This window comes from Stigmatopora argus, chromosome 18 (genome assembly GCF_051989625.1).
Source record: "Stigmatopora argus isolate UIUO_Sarg chromosome 18, RoL_Sarg_1.0, whole genome shotgun sequence".
In the NCBI taxonomy this organism is placed as follows: domain Eukaryota; kingdom Metazoa; phylum Chordata; class Actinopteri; order Syngnathiformes; family Syngnathidae; genus Stigmatopora; species Stigmatopora argus.
In genome coordinates, this window is record NC_135404.1 from 7,339,574 (window position 1) to 7,355,916 (window position 16,343).

Sequence of the window (16,343 nt, forward strand, 5' to 3'; positions counted from 1 at the left end):
ATGAAAAATAAATGCATGTAGGTTAAGAATAATAGTAATAATTGAAAACCTGAGCAGCTGCGGCCCCTGCTGGTCATGTGGAAGTGACGCTTATGAGACCTCCCGGACGTGACGTCATTGTTGTATTTGGAAGTGGGTGTTCTGATTTGCACCGCTGGGTAGCGCTAGTCTCACTCAGAAATTGAATGACGACTCAATTGATAGTATATTATTATATATATTCAAATATATGACATTATACTCTCCTGTTTGGCATAGATTGATACTTTCAGGGCCATGCTTTAAAAAAGGTAAATATATATCTTTGAAATATATAAAATATAAATAAAATATATATCAAATATATAAAAAAGGTACCCAAATATCAATTTATTTTATTTTAATTGGGAAAAATTATCTATAAAAAGGAATCAAAATACGCTTTTTTTCCATTGTAAAAACTTTTAAGATGGCTTTGTGAAAAATGTAAACATATAACGGAATCAGGTTACTGTCTATTAAATTTACACGCATATGGACGTTTTTCCCTTCTGAAAATGTTGAATATCCCCAAAAGAACCAGTAAAAATTCTTTAATTGTATTGTGTATAAATATAATCATGAACAAACAAACCAATATAAGACAAAAAAAACTAAAGAAAACCAGCAATGTATCCAATATTTTTTTATTTTATTCATATAGATGTATATATAAAAAATCATTTGTTACAATGTCATAGAATATCCAAATGCATGTCAGTTTTCAATTCAATAAAAACACCGGATGCTTTTTTAGTCATTGTAGAAAGAACTGGACATCCAGGAAATATGGATAAGGGGGCGGGCTTAAATAAGAGGGGGAGGACTACAGTTGCATAGCTCAGTGCGGGGGTCCGGTGAGGTTTATTGCTTAGTTGTGTCTTGGGACCACCACGGGGGATTGAGTCTATTTGTTCGCCATTTTGACTCACTAGTTGCCATTAACAGAGATAGAGTTTAGATAGATTGGACACCAAAGTCCAAAAAGTACTGGACGTCTATCGCCGTCAATGGCAGCTTAATGAGTTCATCCTCAAGCATCAGACCTCCAGGTCTGATTCACTGTCCGTCACAGAGAGGAGCGTCTGTTGGTGGGCTCGCTCGGCTTCAAGGTCCCCCCTGCCGCCAAGAGAGTGATCCGTGCCGTCGGAACACAAACGGTGATGCTGCAACCTGGGAAAGAAAAAAAAAAGGTTTTATTTCAATAAAAAATGAATTGTTAAGTCACATGAAACTGTTGAATGGGAGAAAAAAACCTTTGCACGGAAATCATTTCAATGGTGACAGGAGGCAGAATATATTTTATAAGAGGAACATTGCTGGCATTGATAATGATTGACTTCCAATCTATATTTTGATTAGGAGGGTCAAAAATGGATTGGACGTCTAACGCTGTCAATGGCACTGAAACATGGGCATTCAGAATGAGGTTTTTCAGTTTAGCACTAATACTATGTGCTGTGTGGTAGTTAATAAAATAAGAAAATAGATATTGAAAACACGCATTGATGTGAATAGAAGAGTTAAAATAGATTGGACGTTTATTGCCGTCAATGTTTGGCAAAAAACAAAAAAGTACAATTTGTCTTCTGGTTGACTCTATACTACTAGATTTAGTTTTAGTGTCTTTGAGGTTTGAATTTTCTTAAACGTTATTTTGAATTAGTTACATTTTTTTATTGCTAATGGCTTTTCTTCATTGTTTTTCAAATATTTCATTAAAATTAAATTAAAATTAAAAATTACATTAAAAACGTGGCGTATGACACAGCAGGTAATATTTGAGGTTCCATTTTAGTTTTTTTTTTTTTTTTTACAAAAAGTCACTTGGCCTACAAAGGTAAGAATCAAAATTTTTACAATAAGTTTTCACTCAACAAAAAGTATAGTTTTCACTCGCGACCTTTCCCAAATGACCAATCCGAGCCCAAACGGACGAGTCCTCACCTGTTCTTAGCGGCGGCGGCTCGGTCCCTCTGCCTCCGGTTCTTGAACCAGTTGCCCACCTGCGTGGGTGTGAGCCCCGTGGCGTGCGCCAGCTCCCGCTTCTTTCCCGGGTTCGGGTAGGGATCCCTGAGGTACCACTCGCGCAGCAGCCCGCGCGTCCGCTCCTTGAAGCAGTGCGTCTTCTGCTCGCCGTCCCAGATGGTGCGTGGGAGGGGGAACTTCTTGCGCACGCGGTACTTGTCCACGGGCCCCAGGGGCCGGCCGCGGAGCTTCTCCGCCTCACGGTAGTGCGCCTCCAGCCACATGGCCTGCAGCTTTCCGTGCGAGGCGCGCGTGAAGCGGTGCGTCTCCACGATGCGGTAGAGCTCGCGGAAGCTGCCGCTGTGGTAGGCCACCACGGCACGCGCGCGGCGCACCGACTCGTGCTCCGAGATGGAGTCGCGGCCGTCCGCCGTCACCGGCAGCGACCACAGGAAGCGCGCCAGGCGCTCCACGTCGCCCGACTCCTCCAGCGTCTCGCACACCCCGGCGATCTGCGAGGCCGAGAAGCAGAGGCCGGGCGGCGGGACGTCCGAAGCGGGCGGCGGGGGGGCCGCCGCCGGCTGCAGCAGGCGGGAGGCCGAGAGAAAGTCGAGAGGCCACCGGAACACCATGTGGAAGGGACGGGGGCGGCGGACCTTGTGGAAGGGCCGCGCGCCGGGGACGCGGTCTATGAATGTACCTCGGGGTGGGTGTGTGGGTGGGGGTGGGGCCGGTCAGTCACCCCGCCAGCGTGCTGATTGGATACGGTTGTCCTGGCAAAGCTGTCAATCAAAAGGATTTCAAACTTGATGTGGATTAGACATTTCCATGCACAGCCAACAATACACTAACATAATACTTTACTGTAATTTTCAGCAGTCTGGAAATAGTCAGTCCCAATTTCCCTTATGCATTGTGGAAGTAGTTCTAATGGATCAAATTTAGGGGGAAAAATCCACACAAAAAACACCAAAAATGACAGTTGAAATATTTTTTTGTGCCATGTGATTGGCTGGCAACCAATAGAGGCTGTCCATTTTTGGCTGGGATAGGCTCCAGCAACACCATGAGCCTTGTGAAGATAAGCAATGCAGAACGTGAATGAATGAATGAATACATTAGCGTGTTAAGGGAAAGCAATTGAAGAACCATCTGCCCTGTTTAAGAGAATGAAGTAACAATGAAAATCATGATTTAAAAGCATAATTTCCAAGCTACACAGTGACATTCATAACGAGACGGAGAGCCTTCTTCTAATATGGATAAAAGATAAACAGCTAGCGGAAGATAGCATGAGCGAGTTGATAATATGCATAAAAGCTATTCAAACGGACTTGAAAGCAAAGCAAGCATCTGAAAAAGACACCAGCAAAACCCTTGAGAGCAAGTCGTGGCTGATTGGATAATTTAAGCGATCAACTCCCACAAAACTGAATTTTACATTAGAAGTTGTTCCTTCATCCAAGCTGGCTCGGGCTGCAAATATATCATCACCTCATTCAATCTTCCATTGCTCTCTTGCTACTCTAATCACTTTTAACGCGTTGCTCAATATTGTGGAAATTGCCCGCTAAGCCGCATCCTGGTGGACGTCGAGATTAAAGGCGGGCCCGCATTAGTTTAATAGCCCGGCATTATTCAATCAACATGAGCGCATGTCGGTGCGCCGGGGCCCGAGGGCCATATGCTCGGGTGGGGGCCACTTTTTGGGCAACCGGAGGCCAGAAAGGGAAGCAGTCGTCGAGCTAATCCCTTTCAATTTGGAGCCAAATCAGATTTATGATGTCATTATCATAAGAATGATCATCGTAAGAATGCCATTGTTTAGACTTTGATTACAAGACAAACATTTGCTTTTTAGTTTTTAATTTGGAGAGCTGTAAACAAAATGAAACCCCCACCATGCCCCCAAAATAGAGTTCATGCTATGTTTCATGAAGAAAAATTAAAGTCATATTAGCAAAATAAAGTCATAAGTCATCTTTTGACAAATCTTTCAAATTGACTTCAATGGCTACATGAAAAGAAAAGTTTTTTTTTTAATAAATAAAGATTAGATCGCCATCTTTCATCCTTTTAACAAAAGTTTAAACGCAAAAGATTCAGGCTAATGTTACAAAAGCTAACCTTAACAAAAGTTATTCACTTAATATAACGAGACGTAGAATCCCCCCCCTCCCACCATTCCCAAATTGCACCCAAGCAATAACGACGAACAGAAATTTCCTTTCACCGCTGCCACAATTAGCGTAAAAGGATGACACTTTCCAAGGGGTCCCCGGCGGCTTGTAAACAAAGACCCCTGTCCTTAATTAACCCCTTGACTGACCTCTTAGCCCACCCCCCGCCAAGCAAACTTTAAACCTACCTGCCAGGAGTGGTGGGCCTCATCTTCTTTAAGTCGCTAATCACTTCCTGTTTCTTTGGCGGGGGATTTCAGGGGGCACACGTCTTGACCCGCTAAGAGAGGGAAAAATGCTCAGTTACAAAATGGTTGAGTCGTCAGCTGCCATTGACAATAATAGACATTTTATGAGGCCTGTTTGTTTTTATTTGGATCTGCTATTTATATATATATATATATATATATATATATATATATATATATATATATATATATATATATATATATCACATTTTTCCTGTAAATATCTGCATTAACACTCAAACAAAAGTAGGAGTGTTTGCTTTTTTCACTTTTATATTGAGAAAAAAAATTGATTAAAAAAATATTTTTTTAAGAAAATATTTTTCCCCATTTCTCTAATTTTGAAAAAAGTCTTAAAGCCATTCACTAATCCAAATAACTAACAAAATCAGAATTGATTATCAATTCATCCCTATTGAAAGCGACTTTTTCCAAGTTTAAACTAATATTTACTGAAATATTTGGCCAGATGGGTGACACGTGCAAACATGAAAACAAACACCTCTGCATTTAACAAACAAGATGATTAGATAATTTGACTAATAAATGGTCAAATGTCGCCAGATGTCGCACAGCAGCCATAAAAATACCAACAGCTGGAGCGATACATAAAAATACGCTGCAATTCTTCTGTTACTAAATTCTGACTTTCTTTTAAAAGATAATAAAACAACTTGATTGACAGTAACAGATCACGGCAGCAAATGAAATACTAGGCAAGAAAATTGTGATTTGTGGCATTTAAACCCAAACAAAAAGCGACGTGCGTGAAAGGAAATGGTGAAAGCTAAATTAAAAACCAAAGGTGGGGTCACATTGGGAGGGGGGTTCTTTTCAGGACAGGTCTTGTCTGGTGTGGCAGAGGGGGGATAATCCCCCTTAATCCGCCGCATGTTAACCTATCTGAGCAGCAAGAGGCAGATTATCCCGATAACAATGGCCGTCCGCTCATCTTCTAAATTACTCCACTCAAAATCATATGTTTCACGCAGGGATGAGCGCGTACATTTGGGGCAACGAGGTGGGGGGGCTGCTTTGCAGTGGTTGTTTAATAACGGTGCACAGAAATTGGATTTCTAATTTTGTGTCATTTCTGTAAGATTAAAAAAATAAAAAGGCCAACAAGAGGATGAAATATGGGGATATCGTTTCAATATATACTGGGGCGGGAGGGGTTTTAGGGGTACCCTCCTCACATTAAATATATTGGATAGCCGACACGCACGTGCCAAATAATCAACCAAATTGAATGTAAACCCCTAAATCGCCACTGTATTAATATATTAATACGTATGTTTTGTTTGCTCATTCACATTTTAACAAATCTCATAATCCCGCTGGGGATTGAGAAGACTTTAAAGACACAATGCCATGATTGAATAACAACTCATAGATTAGATTTAATATATTTTGAGTTGGTTAGGGATGCCATGATTAATTGATGAGCAGTTCAATTGACACTCATTACAAATCGATTGTTTACAATCCTAAAAATTCTCAATTTCCTCTCAATATTATTTTTTTTGTATTATTTTTCCACATAAAAAGGTGAAAAAGTAAAATCTGTCCTAATGTTTAAAAATGGTTTAAGGAAAAAAATAAAATAGGACTTTTTTAAAAACATTTTCTTTGAAATAGGAAAACTGCTGAAAAAACAACATAAGTCCTGAGTGCTATTAGGAGGCTACTTACTTGATATCTTGTCATAATATTTTATTTTGAAAACACAGTACTTCCTCCAGCTACAGAAAAGGACCAGCAACATTATCCTTGGTGGGGTATCTCGCGCCCCCTCTCTGGTTTTATTTCATATATAGTCTTTCTGTAATCAAATGTTGAGTGCAAACAAACAACAGCAATACAAACATGAGAACCAGAAACATACTGGATTATTTTGAAAACCACCACTTCAGCTAAGGAATCCCATGGACACCATTAAAAAAAAAGAGGGGGGGGGGGACATGCCTCGGTGTGCGCTTCCACGTGTGTTAGCAAGGGGTCGCTATTCGAGTCGCAACAATGAAGTCCAACCAGTGATATACCAGCACCACCACCACCACCACATTTTAAATCTTACTCACATCCATGACGTCCATGTCTGATTATCATCACCTTGCCTCCGTGCAAATCTTCCAATCAGAATCCAGAACCCTCCGGGGAGGCGGGGTCAGTCAAGTGTCAATTAAAGTTGAACATGTCCTCATGCAGTGTGGCCTGCGAGGGCAGCACAACATACAGTACGTGCACGGGTGAAAATGTTAATGCGCTTGTTGCGTTCAAAAAAGTCCGGGAGAAAACAAGTGCGTACAAAGTCTTTATCCGCTTCTCACACAGGTACACACACACACAAACACGCTTGCTGTCCTTGTCAGGTCCGGCGTCAACATTCAAAAAAAAGCAAAAACAAAAAAGGGAAAAATGCTCAAGTTCATAAAATCTTGACTCCTCCCATTTTGAGGCGGTGGCATGTGCATCGCGTTGTCGTTCGGCCGGCACAAACACGCACACGCAACCGACACACTCCAACACACACACCAAAAGTCCCCGTAAAGTGGAGAAAGAAGATGGCGTCGTGGAGAGACGACGACGACTGTTGCTGATCCTCCAAGAGGGGGTTGAGAATGGTCGCCGGGGCTAACAGGGGTCTTCCAGCTCGCCGGTGCACTGGGCGGAGAAACAAGATGGAGGGAAATGTTGTGTTAGCTTCAAGGCTATTTTAAAAATCCCACCCAATTTAGATGCAATGTGTGCTTTTGGCCTGAGTTTAACCGAAAGGTCGTGAGATGTGACCTTGACTCACCTGATTTAGCGTCATCAGAACACCTGCCGAAATTTAACTCATAACTCAAAACACTGAAAGATATCTGAAATTGCTTTTATTAGTTTAGCTTGTCAGGTTGATTAAATTATTAGTTGACATTGACACCAATTGACGTCCATTACATTTTGACTGAACCAGTCAAAATGGATTGGAAGTGTCTCACAGTCAATGGCAGTGAATGAATTAAGTCCTTTATGCTTTGGATATACGCATATCTTGAATCAGTGTATGATTAATGCTAGCAATTTAAAGTTATGACACACGAGTTAACTCATTCAGCACGGACACTTGACATGGACATCAATTTCTGTCCAATGCCTGTGAACGAGTTAAGATGCCCCCAACCCCACACACACAAAAAGCATAATTTTAGCAGCAATGATTAATCACCAGCTCATTCTCGTACACTACAATCTTACTCGGGAACACAAACAAGCGTGTCCTCGCAGTCTTAAAAGAAAATGGCGGAGGCGAATGTTCAAGAAGGCGGTTCTTTGTCTCTTTGTCTTGTCCACTTGTAGAGTTAGGGGTGGGAGAAGGTGGGCGGGGTCAAAGTCAGAAAGGGTCAGTTTAAAATGGCCGCCTGGCTGGGTGACAAGCGAGCAGGGGAAGGGAAAGCGCACTCGAGCGGTTATTAAACTTTGGATAATGAAGGAGTTTCTAGGACGGAAGGAAAAAATAAAAAAGGAGGAAGGAGAGGAAGCAGTCAAAAAGCGGGATCCTGACGGGCGTCGGGCTCGGCCACGGCGGGTGAGGGCGGGGGCGAGGGGGGAGAGAGAGGGGAGGCGGTCCGCTCCTGCTCGCCGTCGTCGTCATGGCCGTCATCCGTCCTTCGTGCCTGGTAGCTGGCGAGCGAGTCCTCGAGGGCTGCGCGGTACTGCCCCCGGTGGTGAAGGCGGAACTGCCGCAAGGCCTCCAGCAGGTGAGCCGCTGGGCCGCCGCCTCCCTCCTCACTCTCCTCACTCTCCTCCTCTCCCTCCGCACAGGCCTGAGGTGACACGCCACACTCAACCTTTCGCCACAACGGATTCTTTAACCTGCCAGTCAATAGTGGTACGACACGCCGTGACAAAAAAAAACAAAAAAACGCAAGCTATCCCGGTCCGCGACGACATGTGAAGCTGGCGTAGTGTCAAGAAAAAAGGACACTTACCCCTTCTTCTTCTTTGTGGGGGTTCAGCTTGTTGTACACTGCCTCGATCACGCTTCGTCTGCCAAATACATAAACACAAGGTGACTCCTAGATTTAAAAATAAATGTTCAAAATCTGACTTAATCTAGCAGTTTGGATGTCTATCTCTAACAAACATGCTCGTGTTTCACCTACTTGCTCGCCAGACCTCCACCTGGTGGGAGGTTGGGGATGTTCTCCGTGGCAATACTCCTCAGCACGGACACCAGGTCCGGCGTTCCGGATTCACAGCAGTTGGTGAGGAGTTCTGAGAAAGTTCAAAGAAGAATCAAAATAAAATAAACCCGCTTCAAAGTCTTGAAGCCTTTCTGCAATTGTGTGCTGACCTTCGACGCGGGCCTCCAGATATTTGTCCAGCTCCTCCTCTTTCTTGACAGCCTCCTCAGAAATTTTAGGTGCGCCAGGTAGACACACCAGAACCACGCTCATGTTGTCTCTGCTCCCCTACAACAGTCAATCCGAGTATAAAATAGCAATCCGATCAATTACTACACAAAGACATGCTGCTAATAAAGAAATAAACAGTCAAGGCCACAGTAAAAACGCAAAATTGCTATAATTATCATGTAGGAATTGGGAAAAACTCACGTTATAATGTTAGGTATCAATTATATACATGTTTATACTAATGTATGATAACTATGATTTTTTTTGTGGTAATGTAAGCAAGACAATTTCATAGTGGCGTGCATCTTGCGAGGCTCACCTTGTGCAGGCAAGTGTCCACCACCGAGTTGCACACCTTCTCCAGGTCCTCGCAGACCAGGAGGCGCGAGCGCACAAACTCGCAGAGCTCCTCGTTTGACATGACATCCCAGATGCCGTCGCAGGCCAGCACCACGAACTCGTCGGCGTCGGCCGCCCGCTCCAGCACGCACACCTCGGGCTCGGGGCTCACCAGCTGCTCGGTGGGACCCTTGCCGTCCACGCACTTGTAGTCGTAGTCCCCCAGCGCCCGGGAGACGGCCAGCGAGCCGTTGACCCGCTGGATCATGACCGAGCCGCCGGCCTTCTGGATGCGCTCCTTCTCGCGGGGGTTGCAGGGCTTGTGGTCCTGCGTGGAGAAGCCCACCTCGCTCTGGCGGCTCAGCACGGCCCGCGAGTCGCCGCAGTTAATGAAGTACAGGTGGCTGGGGCTGAGGAGCACGCAGACGGCGGTGGAGCCGCTGCGGTCCAACCCCTGCCGCAGGTCGGAGAAGCTGCGCATGTACTCGTCGATTTTCAGGAAGCCGGCGCGGATGCCGTCCTTCACGCCTTCCACCGAGCCGGGGCCCGAGCCGAACTCGGCGCCGCCCGAGAGGATGTGCTCCAGCAGGTGGCCCGAGCAGTAGTTGGCCACCCGTGAGCCGGCGTGCCCGTCGTACACGGCGAAAAAGGACCAGTCGGAGAGTCCGTGTGGGAGGCCCACTACTGCCGTGTGGGCGTCCTCCATCTCCACCCGCCAGCCCTGCATGGAGCTCAGGCCGTAGCGGAGACCGTTGCCGTCGCCGTGGGCACTGTGCTTCTCCGTCTTCGGCTTGTCCAGGAACGCACCCATCACTGCCTACAGCGAAGAAAAAACATTTTGGGTTTGTCATTAAAAAGATAAATAAAAGGAAAAAATACAAACACAGACACTTTGCTTTTGATGTACTTTGTCAACTCAATGACAGCCACTGACGACAGCTTAGTAGTGTTGGCTGATAAAATTGTTGTTTATTAGAGGAACACAAAGAAATATCATTGTGCTCAATTATATGCACTGAACATTTTTTTTAAAAATAGAATAATCCTTTAATAAAATATGAAACAATAAAAAAAATTATGACAAACAACAATTCGGGATACTGCCAATAGTTAACTACAGTCATACCTCGACTTACGAATGCCTCTAGGTATGAAATTTTCAGGTTACAAAATCCCTCTGAATGTAAACCAATTAACTTCGTAAGGAGAGGTACCACTGTAGTTGTCCATTAATTGGACAGTTGATTCGTTGTCCGCATCAATAGCAGTAAATGAGTTAACTCTGAAAGGTCTCTCCACTCCAGTGCAGCCATAAAATCTGGCGTGTTAAACCGTTTAGTGCTTCAAACATTCCCCGAGTACCTGCTCCGTCCGACGGGCCCTCTGTAAATCATCTGCTGTATTTTTTTGGTGAGCGTCAGCACTTTGGATGGCCTAAACGCTTGCTAAGTGATGGAGCGCTTTTAATGACTTTGCGCCATAGTTCCTGACAAGAAAGAGCAAGATCGCAGAGGAGAAGGAAGAGGAGCAGGATTACAGCACTGCCTGTAAAGCCTCTTCCAGTGCACAAAGCGCTACGCTATTAATGCTATTAACCGAGTTGGCCGGGAAGCAGAGCGTCACGGCGGAGCCTCACTGGGTCAATTTGTTTGCAAATTTAGCCGCTAGCATTTTTGTCAAAAATAATGACCATGAATTGTGTTTTTTTCTGCAGGGTTGAGCAAATGGATGTTTTTGAGGATGTTAAATGTTCTATTGTAAATGGATAGGGCCGTTGAAACTGAACGGGGAAGTTTAGACAAGTTTTGGTAGCTTTTTGGAGGACCGTGGAGGACAAATTAGCGAACTTACATATAAAGTACTTCTCTACTTACGAAAACTCCAAGTTACAAAACAAGCTCTGGAACCAATTAACTTCTATTGGCCGGCACTAGCGGGCATGTGCCCAAAAAAGGCTAGCGCTCCACTCCAGGGACGACTACAACTGTTTTCAATGGAATGTGTGTATGTGTAGCCGCACTATTAATACACCGCTTTGGGTTTCACAACCAGGGCGACGCCATTGTGAAAAACGAAACTCGGCGCGGCGACGTAAGGGAGAACGCCAGCCCAGAAATGCGGTCCGTTCTCTCCGGCAGTGATTCCGGCTAAAAATAAAACAAACACGCTGCCGTCGCCTAGCGACCACCCACCATGCGGTGCAAACATCCAAGCTTAGCTTCATTCAGCGACATCCCCCTCCCGCATGTCTCACATGAGAAGGAAGGAAGGAAGGTACGTTGCATCATCTTGCCTTTAAAAGCTGAGAGGAGACACCCAGAGGGCTGCCAAAATCAACACGCCCGCTCAGCGCATTAACACCGCAAAGTCCCTCAAAACCATCTCGTCACCTGCGCTTTGACCGCGGGTCAACCCCAAAACCCGCCCCCAGACGCGCACTCCTGCCAAAAAAAAGCGGGGACTATCAAGAGGGAAGTGAGGAGGATTACGTAACACTGCGGCGAGTGGGGGAACGGCTAGCACGCTAGCTCCAGGTCGCTAATAGGTTTAGAGGTTTCCCATGCTTTGTCAAATACCTGTAAGAATTGTTGCAATCACTTTTGGGTAGCTGTTGTTTGGCGACATCGTGACCAGATGTTCTTAGGAAGAGGCAAAAATCTGTTCAAAATTAACTGGTGCTAGATGATTATTAAGATTAAGATCAAAGGTATAAAAAATAATAATAATCAGATGTGACATTTAATCTAACTATATTGTAGTGCAAATTGCCTCTTGACATGTTACACTGCCCCTTACAAAGTGGCCAATATTGTTGGTTGAACAGCATTTTTACATTGCGTGTAAAGCTAAACACAATATACATAAGTTTTTCAAAATGCCCTCTAGCTTAATGCTAACGCACAAAAATTACCACATAAATGCCTCAGTAACATTCCTAAACAAGAAATAGGAAACACGAGGGGATGTTTTTATACGCACTACCAAAAAATATCATCTTACACTATCAAAAATAACTTGCTATATATCAGCAAAAAATTGTTTGGGAAAGTATTCAGTCGTTCATTGATGCTAGTTTTATGTTAATATTTTCTATTTACTACTTTTTACTCACGTTTTCATTTGAGATCCATAAAAAAAATAAACAAGTATCAAGATAAATTATTTGTTTGTGAGTACTGAAGACTATAACTCACCTCAGGTCAAGATGAACTGGCTGCCATTGACGTTGATGGACGTCCATAATATTCTAATCAATAGCACTTAAGCCGTTGTTGTTCACAAGCCATGCACAACTTTCCCCCCAAAAAAGGGGACTTGAGATCCTTGTAATGTATAATGTAACATGTCGCTAAATATATAAACATAATATATTGCAGGGAGTTAACATATGACACATGGCATTTAGGCTCAAATTTTTGTGCACTCAATGTAACACCGTTATAATGCTCCTCCAGATTTCTCAATTTAAAATATATGCATTTCTAATTCCAAAATCAAATGTCTAGTCCGATACTGTAGAAGCAAATGTGAACATCTATATATTTTTTAAAATCCAAAACATATAAAAGCGACTTTCATATTTTAGTCAGGGTTCATGTGAAGTGCTGGTCGAATATTTTGTATGCAGTACATATTGTAGTATTTTGTCTAATGGATCTGCATAGTGAAATTTAAAAAAAAAACATTAATGTTATTGAGAATGCAGTAAATATTTTTAGCCCCAAAAACAATGACTAAGTGTAAATGTGTGTTACAAGAGGTTGTTTTATTAAAAATATTGGAAAAAACAAATAGGTCCCAACCCCAGAATAAGTGTGGTTCCACTCCACTGCATATCTAAATCCCTTTCTTTTGAATGGGTTATGATCATTTGAGATACGAATCCAATTCGTAAGTAGAGGTACTCATGTGATTTTTGACATTGTGTCAACGTCAGTGTAATTTGTGCAGTTCCAACCGGCGGCTAAGCTAACAGGCTAACCATTGGAAGGTAATGACAAGAGACCTTGCCAGTGTCTACCTAAAACTCATTTAGAAGCAGTCTTTAGATATTGCCCCCCACAAAATAAGATGCGTTGCCCCTTAGACGTCACAACTGCGTGAATTTCGAAATAAAACCGCTTTTATAGGGGCGTCCGCGCTGTTTATGACGGCGCATACTTTAGAAACTTGTCCCCAAAGGTTTTTACGCTTTTCTAGGCCTCACCGTTCAGACACACACGTTTACGTTCATTAAACGCAGGTTATCGTGATTAAACGATGAATAATTCCCGTCGAATTACCTTGGATAGTCCCCATTGTGGTGGGTTAAGGCCTAGCAAGTGTTGCGTGCTAATGCTAAGTGCTAGCACGCACACACACATAATGCTACTTAGCACTGGCTACTTACGTTTTCCCGTCGTTCCGCGAGTCCGAAACCAATCTCGCCTCGATTGGCGTCGACGAAAAGGCCTCGAGAAGCTTCTCCGTATAGCTAACGCCAAGATAAGTTTCCTTATTTGATCGAGAAGGAGAGCTGAGGGAGGGGGAGAAGTAATAATAATTCGAGGTTGGCTTCAGATGAGCGGCGTTAAATCCTCTCTCGGTGGTTCCCTGCTTGGATGGCGTTGATTTTGACTCATGTTTGACGCCACTTCGGTCCCCCCTGAGCAGTGAATGTTAAAAAAAGAAAGAAAGAAAAAAAGGGACTGGGAAGTGGGCAATGTTATACAAGAGTGACAAATGAAGTACTTTCCTCCATTGAGAGGCCCACAAGCAGAGCTTTCCTTCGACTTTGGGTGCTGAACAAGAGGAGGTGTTATTTTTGGCTAAGCGCTCGCTCATTGGTGGAAAAATCCACGAGGCTAAGACGTGCGATAATTTGCTGGTTTCAATGTCAATTAGCTACAAGCCAAGCTCCTATTGGTCGATTAGATGACAGTGGTTTATGCGCTTGTTTGAGGTCACCTGGGTGCCCCGGAGAAGCGGCGTTCAAAACGAGGGGAAACTACGTACACTCTTCTTAAAGGTGCGGTTGGAAAGCCTGTCCTTAAAGTTGATTAAAATCAAGATAAAAGATAATTGATTGACTTTTGGAAGCGTGTAAAGACGCTCGAATTGCTACACTTTGCACATTGAGCCTCGCCCGTGCTATCATGAAGACAGATGTAATCACTGTTGTGTACAATGTGAAGACATACAAGAGTGATTTATGGGTATGGAGGGGCGTCACATCCAATTCATTTGAATAGGGAGGGGGTGCATTCGCGTCAATGGCAGTGAATAATTTTAAAAACTGATTTTTTTAAAGTAGTGTGTTTGGGTAATGGAACCAATTCATTTCAAATAGGGAAATATCATAGGTGCATTCCCAACCTCCAGGACAGTATATAAACATTTTAAAAAAGATCCATCTTGGATTGAATACAATAGTAGTAGGGCAATATTTTTTTAAATATAAATATATAACTGTCATGTTGGATATCAGTGCTCTGTATGTGTGCTTGGGATTTATCCGTTGTCATTTTGTGTTCCTCCCGCTGGATTAGACTTGAGTCTTGTTAATGAAAAACTCATCAGATATCAGAACGCGTCCCCAAGGAAGCAAGTGGGGTGATGAGACAGGTCAGCTTAAGACCTGATTTTCTTTTTTTTTCTGGGTAAATAAGTGTGTATGTCTTTTAGACCCGAGTGGTATTTAATTTTCCAAGATGAAGGATTATCACTGGCAGAATTTGATCATTCCGCTCTGATCTCGCTGGATGTTCAATCACAGCTTATCCTGAATATTAAACTCTTGTTGTCTTTCGTCCCCCTTTTGACACACACACACACACACTTTTCATCCGTTAAAGTGGCCCGCTGAGCCATTGGTTTAGCCACCCAGTCTAACAAAAGGGGTCCCAAAAAACTAAAGAGTAAATTAAAAAAAAAGTGTTCCATCTAATCCATACACACATGCAGACCCAGCTGTTAAATACCCCCCATGAATGGATGGGAGGGGGTTAACAAGGCCTCTTGATCTGCACTCTCATTTTCAGCCTGTCGCCAGGACATCTGGGTCATGTCATTACTGCAATCTTCTGCTTGTTCATTCCCAGCTTTGCCAAAGCTTACAGTCGCACATGCACGCACAGGAAGAAAGAACAGCTGGAAATATTACACACACACACACACACACACACACACACACACACACACAGAGAGACTAGATTTCAAGTCTGGAGGAGTTATTGTACATTATGATTACACCTAACAAAGAAACTTGTGGTCTTAGCAACTTGTGGTCTTAGCAACTTGTAGCGATGGACATCTTGATAAATCAAATATGTATTCATTTTCCACAAAAATGTTATATCTAGACTACATATACTGAGTGGGGACGCCAGGTTTTATGAGGATTTTTTTAAATACCAAAAAGTGCTTTTTCCTACTAGCCTAAATGACTAAAAAGTAACTGTTAAAGGCAGTAAAAGTAACAAGTGACCTCACATAGACACTTTAAAAAGCTTTTTTATCCAAAAAGGACAACACGTACATGCTTAAAAGGAATATAAAAGCAGCTAGAAGTGAAAGAAATGGTATGCATTGAATCCCAAATACTGGAAAATTCGCAAATCATCTTTTATTTGTTTATTTTATTTTTTGTAAGTCCTCGAGTCCTTGCTCACATAGCAGTCTTGACAGATATTGTTAAGATGCCCTCTAGTGGTCAACCTAGATCATAACAAAAACAATCGAATTTTAGACTAGAGGGTGTGGTTGCTGAGCAAGAAGTCTTGACAGTTTGATTCTTAAACGGGACGTACGATATAAAGAAACATTTTCCATCCAAATGAACACAATATTTTAAATTGCTCTTTTGCTTATTAATTACATAAATGAGCAAGAGAGGTCACGATGTTGACCATGAAGAAATTTGAGGGAACCATTTTCCACACTATATATATTGAAGGTTATTAGAGGAACATGTCTGTATTTACGAAGATCAAAATTGCTCCAGGTGAGGCTCGAACTCACAACCTCGGCATAGCTTTGCATTTTACTGTCATATAAGTACCGCGCGCTAACCGATTGCGCCACTGGAGCTTCACGAAGATGCCATCGTAAACACAAATTGGGAATTCCACTCAAAACGTTAAGAAACGCATTTTTAAGGTATATTTCAGAGCTAAAACAAACTTAAATTATGACTGAAAAAGATGACACAA

The 16,343-nt window shown here is 43.0% G+C and overlaps 2 protein-coding genes and 1 non-coding gene across 4 annotated transcripts; all 3 read right to left on the reverse strand.

Moving 5' to 3' along the window:
* Positions 1–653: 653 nt before the first annotated feature.
* On the reverse strand, positions 654–4,520 carry six3b (SIX homeobox 3b). Its single transcript, XM_077625816.1, has 3 exons — positions 4,355–4,520; positions 1,966–2,768; positions 654–1,191 (listed from the first exon to the last, which is right to left on the reverse strand). The coding sequence occupies exons 2-3, from the start codon at positions 2,616–2,618 to the stop codon at positions 1,059–1,061; spliced, it is 786 nt and encodes a 261-aa protein (XP_077481942.1). The 5' UTR covers positions 2,619–2,768; positions 4,355–4,520; the 3' UTR covers positions 654–1,058.
* Positions 4,521–6,178: 1,658 nt separating this feature from the next.
* Positions 6,179–13,949, reverse strand: ppm1bb (protein phosphatase, Mg2+/Mn2+ dependent, 1Bb). 2 transcript variants are annotated; one of them, XM_077626062.1, is made up of 6 exons: positions 13,544–13,948; positions 9,134–9,970; positions 8,754–8,871; positions 8,563–8,674; positions 8,389–8,446; positions 6,179–7,078 (listed from the first exon to the last, which is right to left on the reverse strand). In XM_077626062.1, the coding sequence occupies exons 2-6, from the start codon at positions 9,962–9,964 to the stop codon at positions 7,049–7,051; spliced, it is 1,149 nt and encodes a 382-aa protein (XP_077482188.1). In that variant the 5' UTR covers positions 9,965–9,970; positions 13,544–13,948; the 3' UTR covers positions 6,179–7,048. The 2 variants fall into 2 exon arrangements, with proteins under 2 accessions (XP_077482188.1, XP_077482187.1); XM_077626061.1 differs by lacking the exon at positions 6,179–7,078 and adding an exon at positions 7,274–8,223 and having other exon boundaries at positions 13,544–13,949.
* A 2,178-nt stretch (positions 13,950–16,127) lies between these two features.
* On the reverse strand, positions 16,128–16,221 carry trnai-uau (transfer RNA isoleucine (anticodon UAU)). The gene is made up of 2 exons: positions 16,184–16,221; positions 16,128–16,163 (listed from the first exon to the last, which is right to left on the reverse strand). It is a non-coding gene; the product is annotated as a tRNA-Ile (tRNA).
* Between the last annotated feature and the right edge of the window lie 122 nt (positions 16,222–16,343).